General features: G+C 36.8%; 1 protein-coding gene across 2 annotated transcripts in view; it reads left to right on the top strand.

Annotated features, from left to right (window-relative positions):
* The window catches only part of LOC126412402 (serine protease svh-1-like), a 467,630-nt gene extending 451,363 nt beyond the window's left edge, over positions 1-16,267 (top strand). For both annotated transcript variants that reach the window (XM_050081990.1, XM_050082000.1), the window contains one exon: positions 15,921-16,267. In XM_050081990.1, coding sequence (XP_049937947.1) covers positions 15,921-16,057 — 137 coding nt within the window. In that variant the 3' untranslated portion in view covers positions 16,058-16,267. The remainder of the gene's footprint in view (positions 1-15,920) is intronic.
* The last annotated feature ends 3,605 nt before the right edge of the window (positions 16,268-19,872 follow it).

The raw sequence follows: 19,872 nt of genomic DNA, 5'->3' as shown, positions 1-19,872 counted from the left end.
TACTAACCTAATCTAATAGAATCTAATATTACCCCCCCCCCCCCCTTTTCACTCTCGTTATGCACAATAGGCATCTTTTCATTGCTCATTCAATTTTTGAACTGTTTTAGCAGTTGATGTACATGTTCTTCTTGTACAAGACACCTTTCAACTTTTATTTATTTTTTAAAGTTTTCCACCAAAGTTCAGGACTTTTCTTTATTGTGTCTGTTGTGACAAATTTCAGGGTTTTATGGAAATTTTGTGAAGTATACTTTGTACAGCAGCAGCGGTGATTTGAACCCTGAAGTAACTCCTTTTTACAGTATTGCTCTTTCCACAACAACAAAGGCACATGAGTTGTATTTTGCTTCAGTCAACAAATGATGAGCTAGGTACCGTGGAAAGATTTATACGATGGTCACTGGCATGTCATTTGCCACCTGTGTGTAGCTATTGTTATTTGCTTCATCAGTCGAGCAGGTGTTTTCTACTGTAATGTGTGTTTTTTTTATTATGTTGTATTGGCATGTCTTATTAATCAAGAGATTTATCATATTCTGGAGAACTCTGATACTGAATCAAAAAATTACTTTGAATTCAGATGGCAGTTTTCTGCCAGAGGCAACTGACGATCAAGGTAGTGAGTATGGGGAGGAGTTACAATCACTCGACATCTTTACATTCCAATTCTCTCCATAACAGTGAAGGAATAGAGTTTAAAACCCCACTTCTTAATAGTGATGATGGCTGATAGAGATAGAACAAAGGAAAGGTAGCTAACACACTGCTGCTTGGAAGGAAGGTTGCTTTGAATGTCCTGAAGAAGAGAGAAGGAGCCACTTTCTGCCATGTGGATGACTCCATCATCATTTTCTTCTGATATTTTTTCTAAACTGATATGTTATGTCATTAAAAAAGGCAGAATTAGATGATCGAAATGAAATAAATATCACAACTTGGACTGTGTTGTGGGGGATTTTGAGGCTTTGATTGTTACCATGTACACCAGAGATGTTCTTTGTGCTAATGTTTCCCTGGATGATCTTTTGTTGCATTCATGGTGCCCTAATTCTATCAGTGATAAAATGACAAGAGAGAGATTCAACAAACTTATCAGTTTCCTCCACTTTGATGAGAAGTCATCCCTAGCTCACCACATCCCTGTCAACATGTTCACTCATATTTCTGCAGTTTGGAACAAGTCTAAGGGAAACTACTTACACTGTTATTGCTCTGGTGAAAATATTTGAATTGATGAGCAGTTAATTTTAAGCAAGCAGGTTTACTTAATTTGTGCCAAACAAACCTGACAAAGCAGATTTCAGTTTTGGACAGGCTTCAAATACATTTGCAATGCCTTTCCTTACATTGGTAAGGAGAAAGCTTGCAAAGAAACTTCATTAGAAAAAAGTATCATTAGTGGAAACAATAAACAAGATTCAGTGAGATATCCTAAATTTCATTAAGAAGTACAATGCTGACTTATATTACACCATCATCTTGAATAATACTGACAAGCCAAAAGGCACCATAACACTATACCAACGGAAGAAAATAAAAATGTCATTATTCTTAGCACACTGCATCCTAAATTAGTAGTGAGTGAAGAAGGAAACAAGGAACCATAAACTGTTATGCTCTGTAAGGCCACAAAGTATTGTGTGGATGTCATTGATGAAATGATTTGTAAATACCCAACTAAGATTGCTTATAGGAGATGGATGATGCATTTATTTTACAATAGCCTAGAAATGGCAGCAGTAAATGTGTGGCTCATCAACAGTCAATTAATCTGAAGTAACATGAAGAAGAGAAAGATGTTCCTTATTCAGCAGGTAACTGAACTCAGGACCAGGGACCAACAAGGAGCAGTACAGCAGCAAAAAATGATCACACAGCGAAGTCTTTCAAGACCAGATGTCTTATCTGCCAATAAATCTTCTGGTTTGTGTGGTTGTGGTCCACAAAACATTTCCGTTCTTAACATTTCATCCCAAGCTGTGCTGGACATCTTCAGAGGTGCTAGTGGTTCCACTGAATCTTGCCAACTGATGGGTCAGACTTCTGAGAATGGCACGTGTGTTGTGAAAATGGGGCATGATACAAGTTTATTCGTAATCACCAGAGATTATCCTTGTTGGAGATGAAAGTCAGCTACTGAACTGTCATTTGTCAAGAATAAAACTTATTTATTTATTTATTTTGTGTGCTACTTTCCATATATGATCAAGTATCATAGCTTCTTTTTTGCTGCTAAAATTAGTCCCATGCATATATATTTCAATGGCTTCTTTATGTAGCTGTGGATATCAGTTCATCATTGCAGATAAAATTTTTGTGTTAGAAAACCTCTTCATCATTTCCTGATTGAAGAGCATGCTCTGCAGTAGCTGATTTTTCTACTATCACTAGTCGGCAAACACTTTTATGTTCCTTCTGTTGTGTATTCACAGTCCTTTTGGTAGTTCCAATATAGACCTTAAAATATTTATAGGGAATTATGTACACCCCATATGCCAATAGAGGTATATTTTCACTGTTTGTCTAAAAACTGGTCTGATGTGACATTTCTATAAAATCTTCCCTTTCTGAACAGTTACTTTTTTAATAAAAGGGAAAGAAACTGTGTTCTTCCATCACTGTGTAATTTCCTTGTCCTTTGGCTTACTGTTATCTAATCATAAAACTGTATTTACTTATTTCCATTAGTAGCAATAATCTCAAATCCAGCATCAGATGTTTTAAATAGGTATCCAGGTGTTCCGGCATGCAAATTCTCTTGGTTCTGTTGACAAGACTACTGATGGCACTCCTTGATTGTTGTGGATGATGGTTGGAGTTCCTGCATAAATATCTGCCTGTGTGTTTGACTTTCTGAAAAACTTTATGTTCCGACCTCTCATCAGTCTGTCTCATAACTAAATATCCAGGAAGAATATTCCATTGTCATTTCCATTCCATTTACTCATAGACCATTTAAAATGGGATGATGAATTTTATGAGCAAGTTGATGGTGTTGCAGTTGGTATACTACTGAGTCATGCAATCACTGATTTTTATTCTGAAAAATTCGAACAATCAGCCCTCAGATAAGCAAATAAGAAACCATCTTAATGGTAATGGTTTTTGGAGGACACAGTTATGGTTTAGTCACATGGTAAAAGGTGTTTGGAAGAACTCTTTTGTTATCTAAATAATATAAATCCAAAAGTCCAGTTGGCCATGGAGATGGAAAATGACAACTTCCTGGATGTGTTAATTATGAGTCAGACTGATGGAAGGTTGGAACATAAAGTTTTTGAGAAAGTCACACATATGGACAGATATTTATGTGAGAATGCCAACCATCGTCCACAACAAACAAGTACTGTCGTCAAAAGTCTTGTCAACAGAGCCAAAAGAATTTCCATGTCAGAACACCTGGACATCTGCTTTAAAACATTTGAAACAGGCTTTTGAGAAAATGGCTATTCAGGAAAAGAAGTGAGGAGAGTTCTGTGACTAAATAACAGTAGGACGAAGGACAAGAAAATAACACAATGATGCAAGAACACAGCTTGTCTCCTTTTTGCTAAAAAAGTAACTGATCAGATTGAGAAGGTTTTAATGAAACATGACATCAGGCCAGTTTCTACACTAACAAAGAAAATATACCTGTAAAGGATAAACACTCTCCTCTACCAGTGTACATCTTACTTGACTTATTTACTTTGGTCCCTATGGAGGCATAGGGCATCCAGGAGAACTGGCCATCCATTTCCCTCAATTTCACACTGGTCTTGTCAATCCTTCATTTCTCCCCTTCCACCATCAACTTCTACATATCTCTAGACATGCCTCTCTTCCTTGTTCCTTGGGGATTCCATTTCGATGCCTTCTTCTCAGCTGCTCTGTCTGGCTTCCTTAATGTCTGTCCCAGTCATCTCCACTTTCCCTCACATTTCTGTTCTTGTGTAGGGATGTAGTTCATTTTTCTTCAGAGATTCTCTCTCTTTTTTTTCCTCCCTCCAGATATTTATAATGCGCTGGAGACAACTATTTATGAATCTTTGTAATGGTGACATTACCATCCTGTCTACTTTCGAGCTTTAACTATTGTAAAGGAGACAGCATTCACATTTGTATTAAAAATACAAATTTTAGTTTTGCATGTAATGTTTCTGTTTGTATGTATTATTTTAATGGTTTTGGTTGTATGAAGACAGCATTTGCCTTTCTAATGTGGTTCTTCACATCTCCTCTAGTTTCATCATCATCTCCCACCACCCACCCAGCATACTGGAATGAACTGACAATCTCCTCGTGCTGTTCCCCTATAAACAGTAGCACTTCAATGTTTCCAGAATTTATCATCTTTCCTTTGTTTTGCTTATATTTAACTTGAGGCCAGCAACCTCTGCCTTTCTTCTTTTGGTGAATTTAATTTAGTCTTCACACCTGTGAGCCTTTGGACTAATAAAACTGTGTTGTCTGTGAACTCAAATTCCTCAAGACATTCATGGATTCCCCACTTGATTCCTTGTCTCCTGTCTGCTATGACTTCTCATACCCAAGTGAAGGACAGGTAGAAAGAGCATTGGTGACAACATACAACCCTGCTGGACTCCTGTTGTTACCTCTGTTGATTCTATGAGACTTCCCTTGTGGAGCACACAACATTTGTAGCCATCATATGGATCTTTGAAGATGATTAGAATCTTTTGTGATATACCATACTTCTACAACACCTACCACAGTATTTGTTTCACAGAATTGAAGGCCTTTTCGAAATCAATGAATGCCAGGTACATGGGTGCCTAGCATTCTTTGCATTGCTCTAATATGATTCTAAGAGAATTTATAAGATCAACACAACTGTGTTGTGCACAAATCAAATCAAATTTTCATTATCAGATAACATGCCTTCAGGCTCGGATCTGGGGCATGGAGCTGGGTGGGGTGGGGGGGATTGGAGTATCTCCCCTGGGTGGCAAGAACACATTGGTCTATTGATTATTCATATGATTTTGAAATGCATCCCTGTTGGTTTTGAACGTTTTTGAACACATTCTAAGTTGATTTCTGAACAAATCATAAGTTGATTTTTGAATGCATGCTTGGTGTACATGATATCTTTGCCAGGGGAATCCCTGTCACCTCAAGAAATAAAAACCTTTCCCACAGACAAAAGGGGACGGGGCTAAACAAGCTGAGCTGAATTAACCCAAATGGATGAATACCAATTACTGTTTGTTTATTTGGTTGATTGGATGTGTGAATGATAAGCAGTGTTATAGCTATTAGTGAAATACATAGATGAAGACTACCAGAGTGGAAATAAATGACTAACAGGTAAGAAAGATTACATATTATGATCTAGTGTATCCAAGAAAATGAAATTTTGTCCGAAAGTTTTTGCCAGAATGCTACACTACTAAGGGTCAATTGTATGGTCCTTAGTTAGCAGCCACGTAAGTTCTATTCTCGGAATAGCTTGGAAAACATGTTGTATGAACACGTAATAATGCCTATCCAGAGAACCAGTAATTCTGACAGGGTTAGTGAAGTTAAACAGAAAATAAGTTTTGACAATGGCAGGAACAGTTGCAGAATTAGAGATAACAAGATTCCAGAATGAGATTTTCACTCTGCAGCGGAGTGTGCACTGATATGAAACTTCCTGGCAGATTAAAACTGTGTGCCCAACTGAGACTCGAACTCAGGACCTTTGCCTTTCGCGGGCAAGTGCTCTGCCATCTGAGCTACCGAAGCACGACTCACGCCCGGTCCTCAAAGCACTTGCCCGCGAAAGGCAAAGGTCCCGAGTTCGAGTCTCGGACGGGCACACAGTTTTAATCTGCCAGGAAGTTTCATATCAGCGCACACTCCGCTGCAAAAAATCTCATTCTGGAAACATTCCCCAGGCTGTGGCTAAGCCATGTCTTCGCAGTATCCTTTCTTTCAGGAGTGCTAGTTCTGCAAGGTTCGCAGGAGAGCTTCTGTAAAGTTTGGAAGGTAGGAGACGAGATACTGGCAGAAGTAAAGCTGTGAGGACCGGGTGTGAGTCGTGCTTCAGTAGCTCAGATGGTAGAGCACTTGCCCGCGAAAGGCAAAGGACCGGAGTTCGAGCCTTGGTCGGGCACACAGTTTTAATCTGCCAGGAAGTTTGATAACAAGATTGTTTCTTAATACGAGGAAGGAAAAGAGATGGTGACATCAAATAAATTATGTGGAAGAATATTACAATTTCAAATTTATATAAAAACTTTGTACTACTACTTTCTCATGCTTGAGAAACTGGAGCTTATGAATAAAATGTGAAACTATTTCCTAACATAAACATTTTTGCTTGTAATAGTTCTAATAGGTATTTGATATTGGTCCTTCATGAATTATATTCTGTCATATTATTTATGTAAATGAGGTAGATAAAATTGACCGTTTATACTAAAACAGTCTCGCCTATTTGGCATGTGTTACAATTGCTGCAATATTAGGAAGGCTTATTTCATTTTATCTAACAGACAGTAAAAAAATAGATGTAATCAAATAGAGAAACTACACGACTCTTGGGTACAGTTCATATTAACAGCTTTTTCAGTATCAATGACAATGACATTTTGATTTTTCATGTAGCAAAAAGTTTGGCAAACTTTGATGAGGCAATAGATTCTGTTGCAGAAAGGAAAGTATGCCATGTAAAGCTTTAGCAAGATTAGAGAGAAAAAAATGCATAGACCTAAGGATTGAAGAAATGTGTACTGTTTTGCTTGTCTCTTGTCTTTACTGGTTTTATGTTTCCTATATTTAATTTTATGCCACACAAAACAGAAAGTTATTAGCTAATAGGCAATAAAGAGTGCAAATTTTCTAAAGAGTTCTTATTCTCTTGGTCACAAATAATCCTGCCCAGCATTAATTGTGAGCTTTTTGTAAGGGGGTAGGATGTCAAACCAGCCAACTGGCAGCAGAAGAGGCACCACAGAACATTTTAATTTCCACAGTGCTGAATACAGGCTTGTTGGCTTCCATTGCAAAATATAAATGTTTGAATTCCAGAGAGTCAAATACAGTGACATGCGATAGAAGAATGTTGAGCGAAGAGGTATTGCTCTGCACTTTGGCACACTTGAGACCAAATAATGTGCCTTACATTTCCTCGAACATATATGTTTAATATATCAAAATCTTCAGAAAGATGTGTGCTACAAAATGAACATATTTTTGAAAAAAAAACTTTTTTTTACATCCTATCTCAAACGCTCAAGTGGGAGGGAAAGGGGGATGTCACTATTAATTTTTGTCCCCAGTTCAGAAATATTGTAGGTCCGGTGTTGCATGCCTCACACAATCAAAGATTGTGACATACGTGACTTGTCAATTTTAAGACAAATCTACTGACTAATAAATAAGGCGACAATAATTCTTTTAAAAAAATCTATGGTTATAATTTCTATAGTGTTACTTTTTATAGAGAGATTATATTATACATAAAGAAATCTACTACACTATAGTAGCATTTATTTTAAAATATTTTTCTAGGTCTTCAGTATTTCTTAGCTCTGGGTCACTTTTCCCCTTACAGGTTTTATTTACAAATTTCATGCCCATGTTGAGTGAAGTTTTTTCATATAGTTTGAGACTGTGGGAGGTAGCATGTAACTTCCCCTAGATCTAGTCTCATACTGCAGCAGGAAGCAGTTGTCCTCAAAAAGTTGTTGGTTTGTCTTTGTGAAAATGAGAATCTCATATTTACACATGCTTGGAATGGAGAGTAGATCTTGTTTTTCAAATAGAGGTTTGAAGTTTTTATTCTTTTTAGCTCTCACCATTGCTTGGACAGTCTTTTTTTTTTTTTTTTTTGTAGCCTAAAGACTTTCAGGAGGTTAGTTTCCTCAGGCCCTCAGAAAACTTTACTACTGAAACAAAATATGCATAAAATACAGATTTCTTAACTACTAAGTCAGTGGTGCTAGATAAGACCTTCATGACATACACAAGACTGTTCAGTCGACTAAGATCACTCCACAACATATTTATTAAACACACCAAGGAATTTGACAGCTTGCAGTGTCCAATTTTTTGTCCACATAGCTAATCTCAGTTGTACATTGTGCTGATTGTTTTGTGGTGAAATGAATAATTTCTGTTTCTGCAAAGTTTTATTTCAAATTTTTATTTTTTACTCATGCCTCCACTTCCCCAAGCATCTGTTTAATACAACAGATTAAGTCTTCATCGGTTTTACAGCAGGCTATCACTGTTGAATCATCTGTGTATAGTATGGTATCTTGACTCAACCTGGCATAGCATATCATTGATGTAATACAAAAATAGTAGTGGCCCTATTATTGAGACTTTTGGAACACCTAATTGTAGGTGTTTCCATCCAAAAACGAATTTCTTGCCACTGTTATTAACAAGTACTCTTTGGTTTCTGTTTGCTAAGTATAATGACATCCAACAAAGAGATTTTCCTTGAAAACCATAGTTAATCAGTTTTTGAAGATGCTGGTCATGGTTTACAGTGCCAAAGGGTTTGTTAAGATCACAAAAGATGCTGATGCACACATTCTATTATTGACACAACTGCTAACTTCTGTGACCAATTCATTTATTGCATGGGTTGCGCTGCATACTGATTGTGTAAAATAATATGTGGGATGAATTATAATTTTCTATTTGGTCACATGCAGCTCTTTCGAACATTTTTGAAGAAATTGGTAACAATGAGGTATGCCTATAGTTTCCCATTTCATCCTGTTTGACCTTTTTATGATTTTTTATGATTTTAACAAATCTGAAAACATCCCTCTTCAAAAGACTGGTTGATTATGAGCGAGAGTGGATGTACAACACTCTAATGTATTGATTTTATTATTCTGGTGGGAACCTCATCCCAACCCACTGAGTTTAAACTTTTTAGGGACATTATGATTTTAATAAGATCAGTGCTTGAAACAGCTGAAAATTTAAGACCCGAGTAGGTTTTCTCTGCCATACTAGGAATTTTACTTGGTAGTGAGCAGTCACCCATTTGGTTACAACTAATGAAGAAACTAAAAGGATTCACATACCGCACTGAGATCTGCAACTATCCTACCTTTATCATTAGTTTAAAGGGACATTTTCTGTACAGTTCACTGCCAACCTCACGTCTTATAACAGACCAAACAGCTTTGGATTTATTTTTTGCACTTAAAATGAATGTATTGTTTGCAGTATGCTTTTCTAGTTTATCTACTTTGTCAAATGTTTTTTGTATGTGCTCACATCTTTAAGAAATCCAGGATTTAAATTGACTTTTGTCCATATGCAATTTCCTCTTCTTAATGTTAGACACACTAATTCCTTTTCTTAGCCATGAACTACTTTCATGAGATTCAGTCCACACTGTTACAAAAGGGAAGCATTAGCTGAATATGCTCATGAAATCAATTGAAAAGTTACTGTAGTTGTCATTTGTTGAACTGTGTTGGCTGAGCAGCCATACAGTGAGGCATAGTTTTTTATTGAATGCTTCCACGTTTTTTTGGCTAAAGTTACTACATCTGTTTGTTGTGCTGCCTAAATTTAATTTTGATAATGATACAAGTAGTGCTGCATTGTGTGATACTCCTAAATCTAAAATAAATTTTTCTTTGAAACTGGAATTAGAATTAGTTACAGTATTATCATTGAAGTAGTTGCTGTAACTCTTGTGCAGTGGTCAAATTTTAGATTTAGTCCATTTGTAGCAATAAGTTTCCTTAAATGTGAAGCAAATTTGTCATCAGTTCTTACATCTACATTGAAGTCAGCAATATAACTAGTCTCTTAAGCAGTTTTTCAGTTTCTTATTTATGTAACAGAGTTATAAATTTATCTAAGGACACATTTGTTTTAACTGACCTCTTCTTTAAGCAGTCAGTATTCAAGCGAATATTTAATCCTATTTAAAATAGCTGGTGAGGACCTTACTGGACACTGACAGAAATGTAATACTATGCCAGCTGTTACAATCCGAAAAATTTCCTTTTTATGAAAGGTTTACCACCAGTCCATTTTTCCTTTCCTTTCGGGACTTCTCTTCAGCAAGGGATGGAGCTTTTTAGCACTACTTTCAGTATCATCTTTTAAGAGCTCAGATGCTACCTTGTCTAGGTCTGGAGCCTTTGCACTTTTTAGACTTCTCAAAGCAGTCCTAATTTCACCCACTGCAGATTTATATTTTGATCTGCTTCAACTTCCTCTGAAAAATCTTTCACCTGTTGTTGGTAGTTGTCTTCATGATTTAACAGCTCCTCGAAATGCTCCCCCCATATCTGTAGCTGTGTGTGGTGGGTTACAACCATCACCCCTTCTTTGCTCTTAACTGGTACTTCATGTCTAAATCTCTACGTTGAGAATAATTTAGTGATACTGCACAGCTCCTTTATATTTAGCTGTCCTGCTGCCTCTTCTGCTAACTGCACCTGCTCATCTGTCCATTTCCTTTTATCTCTCCTTATCTCTGTTTTCATTGTTTTGTTTGCCACATTGTATTCTTTATGCTTTAGTCTTCTTGTTCTTGTCTTACAAAGACTTATCTTTTGTGTTAGTACTTTCCTGCAGATAATTTAATTCCACATATAATCAAAAATCCATTCTTTTCTTTGATGTGTCTTAAATCCTAAGATACTCTTTCCAGCACCTACACACATCAAAAAAAGTTTTGCATCACCCCAGTTCCCAGAACTCCTGAAGACAGATGTTAACTGTGGATACTGTATCACAGACACAGTCCCTTTGACTGTTGAGAATGTCACTAAACCCTCCCAAAGATGTAAACAACCATGTATGAGCAGCACCTATTAGACAGAGGGGGTCCAACAGCCAATCAGTTCCAGTCATTCCACCAGAAAGGAGGTACACAGGTCATGCTGTCTGCGATTCAGTCATGCCTAGATGGTCAGTACTGCAGTTTGATCTAGTCCCCAATGTTACTTTGTGCCAGGAAGGGCTCTCAACAAGGGAAGTGTCAAGGCATCTGAGAGTGAACCAAAGCGATGTTGTTTGGAAAAGGAGGATATACAGAGAGACAGGAAGTGTCGATGACATGCCTCACTCAGGCCACCCGAGGGCTAATACTGCAGTGGGTGGCCGCTACCTATGGATTATGGCACAGAGGAACCCTGACACCAATGCCACCATGGTGCAGCCACAGAACGTCGTGTTAACGACTCAAACTGTGCGCAACAGGCTGCGTGATTTGCAACTTCACTCCCAACATCTATGCTGAGGTCCATGTTTGCAACCACAACACCATGCAGCAAGGTACAGATCGGCCCAACAACATATGGAATGGACTGCTCAGGACTGGCATAACGTTCTCTTCACCGATGAGTGTTCCATATGCCTTCAACAAGACAATCATTGGAGACATGTATGGAGGCAACCTGGTCAGGCTGAACGCCTTAGACTCACTGTCCAGCGAGTGCAGCAAGGTGGAGGTTCCTTTCTGTTTTGGGGTGGCATTATGTGGCTTGATGAACTTGTGGATAGTATGCCACGGTGAATACAGGCATGCATCATTGCAAGAGCATGTGCTACTGGGTATTTAGGGGTATTGGTGTGTACAGCAATCTGGACCACCACCTCTGAAGGTCTCACTGTATGGTGGTACAACATGCAATGTGTGGTTTTCATAAGCAAAAAAAGTACAGAAATTATGTTTATGTTAATCTCTACTCTCAGAACTGAGATGATGCAAAACTTTTTTTGATGTGTGTTGATAGTTGGCTTTTAATCTTTTACAACCTGTTTCAGTTCCTTCCTGCCTAAAGTTTTCCTGAGAGAGGACCTAGAATCTGTTTCATCGTTCAAGGGCAAGTCTTTCTTTGATATGTTGAACTTTTAACACCACCTAATCTATTTTTTTGGCCCTGTGACTTGGTTGTATTTGCCACAATCTTCAATCTGAACTCAGTCAACATAGGGGGTGGTGGCTTCCCATGTCTGCTCCTCTCTTATTTCTGACATTTATCAGAAAGTGGCAAAATTTATAGTTTGCAACTATGTGATCTATTTGATTTGCAGTTTTAGATTAGATTAGATTTACTTTCATTCCAACTGATCCATAGTGAGAAGGTCCTCCAGGATGTGGAACATGTCAGAAAAACAACAATACATGACAAATATTTACAACTAAAACAAATAAGCTAATGTACCATTCCACAGGTCCCAAGTGGAATGATCGTCATTTTTTAATGAACACTAAGAGTCATTTTACAAATACTAATGCACTGAATTTAAAATAAAAAAGTTTTTTATTTATTTATAAGGTAATAAACATGTAATACAACTACTATAATACTTATTTACAATGAACACATTACTGCACTGAAATGGTGCAGAAGTTAGATTATACTTACACACACACACACACACACAAATTTTCAATGAACACATTACTGCATTGAAATTGTGCAGAATTTATGTTGTACTTATATACAAATCAGTTGGTTTTACTAAGAAATTCATCAATGGAGTAGAAGGAGTTGGCCACCAATAAATCCTTTAGGCTTCTCTTAAACTGAATTTCATTGGTTGTTAAGCTTTTTATGGCTGCTGGCAAGTTATTGAAAATGTGTGTTCCTGAATAATGCACACCTTTTTGTACAAGACTAAGTGACTTTAAATCCTTGTGAAGATTATTCTTATTTCTAGTATTGATTCCATGAATTGGGTTGTTGGTTTGAAAAAGTGATATATTTTTAATGACAAATTTCATTAAGGAATAAATATATTGGGAAGCAGTAGTTAGTATCCCTAGTTCCCTAAACAGGCTTCTGCAGGATGTTCTTGAGTTCACACCACATATAACTCTTACTGCACGTTTTTGTGCCCGGAAAACTTTAGCTTGGCTTGATGAATTACCCCAAAAAATAATCCCATATGACATTATGGAATGAAAGTAAGCATAGTATGCCAGCTTCTTTTTTTTTTTTAATTCGCATTGCAAACAGAGATTTGTTAAGACGCTTCAGCAGTTCTGTGGTGTGCTCCTCCCAGTTGAATTTATTATCAAGCTGTAATCCCAAGAATTTAACACTGTCCACTTCTTCTAGCTTCTTGTCATCGTATGTTAGACATATACTCTTGGGACACCCCTTACAAGTTCTAAACTGCATGTAGTGTGTTTTTTCAAAGTTTAGTGACAAAGAATTGGCTAGGAACCAGTGATTAATGACCACAAATATTTTATTGGCTGATCTTTCTAAGACTACACTTGATTAGCTATTTATTGCAATGTTTGTATCATCGGCAAACAAAACAAACTTGGCATCTGGTAATGTTACTGATGAAAGGTCATTGATATACACAAGAAAAAGTAAGGGCCCCAAAATGGAACCTTGTGGGACCCCACATGTAATTAGTTCCCAGTTGGATGATGCCTGATAGCTTGATGTCTCTTTCCTAATAACACCCTTTGTTTCCTGCCAGAGATGTAAGATTTGAACCATTTTGCAGCATTTCCTGTTACACTATAATATTCTAGTTTACTTAAAAGGATATTGTGATTTACACAGTCAAATGCCTTTGACAGATCACAAAATATACCAGTTGCCTGCAATTTTTTGTCTAATGAATTAAGCACATTTTCACTGTAAGTGTAGATAGCCTTCTCAATATCAGAACCTTTTAGAAATCCAAACTGTGACTTTGACAGTATGTTATTTGAGATAAGATGGTTATAAGGACAACTGTACATTACTTTTTCGAAAATTTTTGAGAATGCTGGCAACAGTGAAATTGGACGGAAATTTGATGCTATTTCTTTATCTCCCTTCTTAAACAGTGACTTAACTTCAGCATATTTCAGCCATTCAGGAAATATTCCACTGATAAACGACTGGTTACACAGATAGCTTAATATGTTCTGTGATCTGATGAAATGCACATTATCTTATGGCAGTTGGGATGTGGAATCAGTGTGACTTGAATGACTAGGTCATGCTCAGAGCACATATCTATCAGCAGTTCACTATTTGCATTTCAATTCCAAATTCTGTGTACACATATGATGTGTTCATACCCAGATATTGCATTCAAGTCCCCTATTAAAATTTTTATATCTCTGCAGTTAGTTTGTTAAGGACTCCATTTAGCTGTGTATAAAATACTTCTTTAATTCTCCTTGAGCCACTTCAGTAGGTGTAAAGGATTGAATTACAGTGATGTTTCACACAATTTTTGTTATGTGTGTGGTTATTATCCTTTCTGAGACTGCTATCCACTCCACTAACCGACTTTTGTAGTTTTTAGATAGGAAGAGCCCCACACCATTCCTAGTCATTGCATCTTCACTTGTCTGTCCTACATACAGCAGCACTCCACCATTTTGTGTTTGAATGTCCCCAGATTCCAGCCACCTTATTTCACTTCATCCTAATATATCTAATCTGTAGTTCTCTATCTCTTTTTTGATCTGTCTTAACCTTCCTGCCACTCACAATGTTCTTACATTACAAAATCCAATAGCCAAAGGTCATAGGCTTAAGATCCATTCAGCTATTTCTCCTTTTAGTTTCCATAATTTGATTTCTTTTTTTTTTTTTTTTTCTTTTTTGTGGGGTTGTCAGACCACAGCCCTCAAGTGTCCTGATGTGACTGTCACGTCAAGGCCTGGACACCTGCCAAGGTTTTATTTCAGGACCTTAGCCCTTTGATAGCTTGTCTTCACCTTGATTCCAGAATGCTCTCCATCCCTCAACAGATCTATGTGCATCAATATGTCTTGGTTAGCAAGGACTTTCCACTGCCACATAAGGGACTGTGCCTGCTGCCACACAGTCATATGGGGTATACAAAATTCCATGTGCTAAGGTCTATATTCTAATTACCAAAATAAACATGAATACACAATTGAAGGAACATAAAATGGTTTGCTGACTAGGCAAAATCGAAGAATGAGCTGTAGCAGAGCATGCTCTTTGATCAGAGAATCATGAAGTAAATTTTCCTGAAACAAAAAAATTTATCTACAGAGATGGACTATTTTTCCCTTATATAGAGAAACCATCAAAATATATAACTTGTGTTAATTTTAACTGTAAAGAAGAAACCATGAAAATCAGTGATACATGGGCAGTAGTGCTCCATAGAATCTACAGATAAGTTTATCTTTGAGAAACAATTGTTTGATAGTTTTGTTTTATCTCTGACAGTTGCGTGTAAACATCTACCAATCTTCTTGTTCACAATATTTACATTGCTCTCAGACATCCATTGTCAACCCCAAGACCCAGCAGAACCGAGGACATCTCTGAAGATGTCCAGTGCAGCTCTGGATGAATGTTAGGAAGGAAAAGTTTCATGGGTCACAACAATACAACCCAGAAAGATTTAACAACAGCAAGAAAGACAATCAAACAAAGAAGAATTGAATGCTAAGCCATTTTACCCTCCTGTTTATTTCTTTAAATGTCCATCCCCTTGTTGTTTTCTTTTGTCCTAACTATACAAATGTGTCAGCTGTTTTTACAGCTTCATCATTAATCTCTTTACATACTGATTCTACAACACTTTGATCTTACTGTACTTAAATAGTTAAACCTTACTATCAAACTTGCTCTGTTCAGTTCATGTATTCTTTGCTGAAGTTCTCCTGTATCTGAATCATAAATGGAATCACTGGATGTTGGAAAAGGAAACATGATCCAGTATATTTTCCTGGCCAACAAACAGTCTTCTGTTTTGGTGTTTGGTGGTCTATCTGAAACATTTGTAATGTTTGTATATGGATTATTGCCAGAATGGTCTTTTCACTAAAGGCACATTGTTCCAAGAAAGCTGTGTAAACAGACAACCCCCCCCCCCCCCTGCCCCCCTTCACACACACACACCCTTTTTCTATAGATTAGTACAAATCTTTTTCTGTATGTTGAAATTTTGTAAAGCAAAAAGTCACTTACCTAATGTGTAACTTTCATTTTCAGGAGTGTTTACATTATATGGAATAATAAGTTGGGGTGAAGACTGTGGACAGCCAAATAAACCTGGTGTATACACAAATGTTGCTGCACACCGCGAGTGGATAAATCAAAAAATTGAAGAATCAATGTCCGGCAGATAAATATTTCTCTCAGTTCAGTGTTAAACTCCTTTTAACAAAGATGCAATGTGATTAAAAACTATTGAACTTACAATGTTGTAGTTCAGTGTTTCTTAAATTGCATTTCTGTATGCAGTGAACTGTTACACATAGTAGTTGTGATTTATTTATGAGTATGTTATCTAATTAAGCAATTTCAGTCCTTAACAGTGAATAAAACATTGTCTGAAACTTTGTTGTCCACAAACTCTGCATAAAATTGACTTTCACTTTTGATGGTCAGATTATCTGCAACAAAAACTCTTAAATCAAAATGGACACACCAAGGAGAAACAGAAATATAGTATTTTAATGCGGTTCCTATTAAGAGAAAACAATTTCTTTGTGTTTAAGCCTTATTACAATGCCTTGTGCATGGACAGAAAGCTGAGTAACTAAGAAGTACAAGTACATGATCATGTTTTTATAAAAAAGTTCACAAAGTAGAGAAGTTATGTCTCTGGAGAGAGTAAATTGAATGATCAAAGTTTAATCCATGCATATAAAAATACAATACAAGGAAGGACAATGAATTGTATTGGAAATAAAAAAACAGATATAGTTGTAAAATGGGGCCAATTAGAGAATGGAAACAGATTAATACATTGTAGTTTCCCATTCTTTAATGACTTGAGGAAGAAATGAATAACTAAGAACTCAGTAGAAATAAAACTGAAGAACAATATAAAAGACATTGGCATACAAGAGGAACTATGAACAAAAAGTAAAGAAAACTTTCTAATCAAGTATTCTGTCAAAGGTATAAGAACTCCAATGATTTAGGATAATTATGTGTTACCATTAGTGATATAGCATAATATTTTCACTTTGTGAAAGTATGCCAGATTTCTCATGTGTGTTATGTTATGGCAAACAAAGTGTTTTTAAATAAATATAGCTTTTTCTCAAAAAATTCAGAATGTAGTACAGTTTTAGGGAACAAGAAAGTCAATTTTTCATAATATGTACAATCTGAGTTCTCATAAAGAAATGGAAAAACTGTACAACAAGTATCTGTTGATTACCAACTTTGTGTACCAATAGCAACAGAAAGGAATATTATTTTATCCAGGAAAAGTCTTTTATGATTTTGCTCGAACATTAACAAGGACTCATCTGTGGGAAACAGTTTTCTCAATGAAATTGACTTTTGTCTCCTTTTTTCGTGTGTAATTTTTTTTTTTTATTTCTACAATAAGACACAGCTCAAGATGTCAGAGAAGAATGTTGAAGCAGTGATAATAGATATATAATTTTATGAATGATTTCTGAAAAATGCAAATGGCATTTCACTGTAGCAATATTCATTGAGACTTTCATTACCAACAACATAGTGATGATGTATGTGATAAGCATTTAATGGTATCAGTTGTGAAATATTTTATCATCATCCTATAATTCACAGGAGACAGGATACGAGACAGAAGTCTTCATTCTTCTCGTGCTTGTCTACCACAAAGTATTATGAATACTGGTTGCTCAAATATACCTTTACGAAGGAAAACCCAGGAAATTGCCCCAATTTAATCCTTGTACCATTGAAAAGACTAATGAAATAAGTATTAGTGTCTGTGGAGTTGAGAAACAGCTGGAATCATTGAAATTGAACACAGCTCCAAGCCCAACAGAATCCCTGTCAGTCTGTACTGAATTTGCAGCTGAGTTAGCAAAAACTATGTCCAGTTCTCCGAAAAAAGCACAGGTCACACCTGCCTGCCAGAAGGGTAGTAGAAGTCATCCACAAAACTACTGTCCAATATCCTTGACATCAATTTAGTGCAGAATCTTAGAACATATTTTGGGCTTAAATATAATGAGGTATCTTGAACAGAATCACCTCAATGCCAACCAGCATTGATTCAGGAAACACTGGCCATGTGAAACTCAACTTGCACCTTCCTCATGACGTACTGAAAGCTTTGGATCAAGGCAGTCAGGTAGATGCAGTATTTCTTGATGTCTAAAAAGCATTTAACCCAGTACCACACCTACACTTCCTGTCAAGAGTATGATCATTTGAGGTATCAAGTGAAATTTGTGACTGGATTGAGGACTTTTTGGTAGGAGGGACACAGCATGTTATCTTGGATGGAGAGTCATTGTCAGATGTAGAAGCAACTTCTGGTGTACCATAGGAAAATGTGTTGGGACCTCTGCTGTTCGCGTTAATGACCTTGCTGAAAATATTAATAGTAACATCATGTTTTTTGGAGATGATGCAGTTATCTGTAATTATGTACTATCTGAAAGAAGCTGCATAAATATTCAGTCATATCTTGATAAGATTTCAAAGTGGTGCAGAGATTGGAAACTTGCTTTAAATGTTCAGAAATGTAAAATTATGCACTTCACTAAACAATGTAGTAATATATGACTAAAATATCAATGGTCACTGTTGGAATCAGCCAACTCATACAAATTCCTGGGTGTACCACTTTTTAGGGATGTGAAATGGAATAATCACATAGGCTCATGTGGTAGACTTAGACTTCAGTTTATTGGTAGAATACTGGTGAAGTTCAATCGGTCTACAAAGGAGATTGTTTACAAATCACTCGTGTGAATGGTTCTAGAATATTACTGTAGTGTGTGGGATGCATACCAAAGATGACTAACAGGGGAAATTGAACATATTCATGGAAGGGCAGCACAAATGGTCATAGGTTTGTTTGATCCATGGGAGAGTGTCACAGAGATACTGAAGGAAGTGAACTGGAAGATTCTTGAAGATAAACAAAAACTATCTCGAAAAATTCTTTTAACAAAATTTCAAGAACCAGCTCTAAATGATGACTCTAGAATTATGTTATAATCCCCCAGGTATTGCACACATAGGGATTATGAGGATAAGATCAGAATAATTACTGCAGTGCAGGGTAATTTAAACAATCATTCTTCCCATGCTCCATGTGTGAATGGAATCGTTCCCTAGCTTCATAAATGAACGGAACAGGAGGAAACCCTAGTAACTGGTACAATGGGACATACTCTCCGCTATGCACCTCACAGTGATTTGCAGAGTACAGATGTAGATATTAATTTCCAGTGAACCAATTCATTTATTTTTTGTTTAAGTATTGATGTAGTTGAAAGTAAATATTCTGTTTCACAGTTTTCACAACATCCTGTTTGATAGTATAGATTATGTTTCATAGAGAAGCTATCTGTTAAGTACTTAATAATTTTAAATCAGCTGTTGCGTTTTTCCCATGGTCAATAGAAATATTACAGGGTCCAGACACATTAATGTTACCACTGCCTATATTTGATGTTAAGTACCATTCACACACAGCAGATGGCAGCACTTGTAGACTCGGGATGGAGGGTTGCGGGTGGGGGTGGGGGGTTGCTTGTATAGAGCCTGTCATGGTACATGGAAAACAGTGCAGTTGTTATCATAATGTGAAAATGGAGCAATTTATCTGATGTCCAAAAGGGCAGGATAATCGGCTTCTAGGCCTAGGATGAAAGTATTTCAAAATGGCTAAGTTTGTAAACTGTTCACATGTGACTGTGGTAAAAGTATACCATGCATGGCAAAATCATGCTATCCGAAACTGGCTCCGAGGCAACTGTGGTCCGCCATGGATTGTAGATGACAGTTGTGAATGATGGCTGTGGATATGTATATGAGGAAACGGATGTGTAACTGGTGAGCAGCTGACTGCCAAAATGAACCAAAGGGCTATTAACAGAAGTATCAACTATCATTGCTGGAAATGGGCCTCCTCAGCATGCTACTTCTCTTCAACAATGAAGGCTGGAATTGGAACTGATGACCACTGAGTTGGAACAGG

The sequence above is a fragment of the Schistocerca serialis genome, chromosome 1 (genome assembly GCF_023864345.2).
Source record: "Schistocerca serialis cubense isolate TAMUIC-IGC-003099 chromosome 1, iqSchSeri2.2, whole genome shotgun sequence".
NCBI classification, from domain to species: Eukaryota; Metazoa; Arthropoda; class Insecta; order Orthoptera; family Acrididae; genus Schistocerca; species Schistocerca serialis.
Note: the sequence above shows the minus strand (reverse complement) of the source record. Positions and strands in the feature narration are given on the sequence as shown.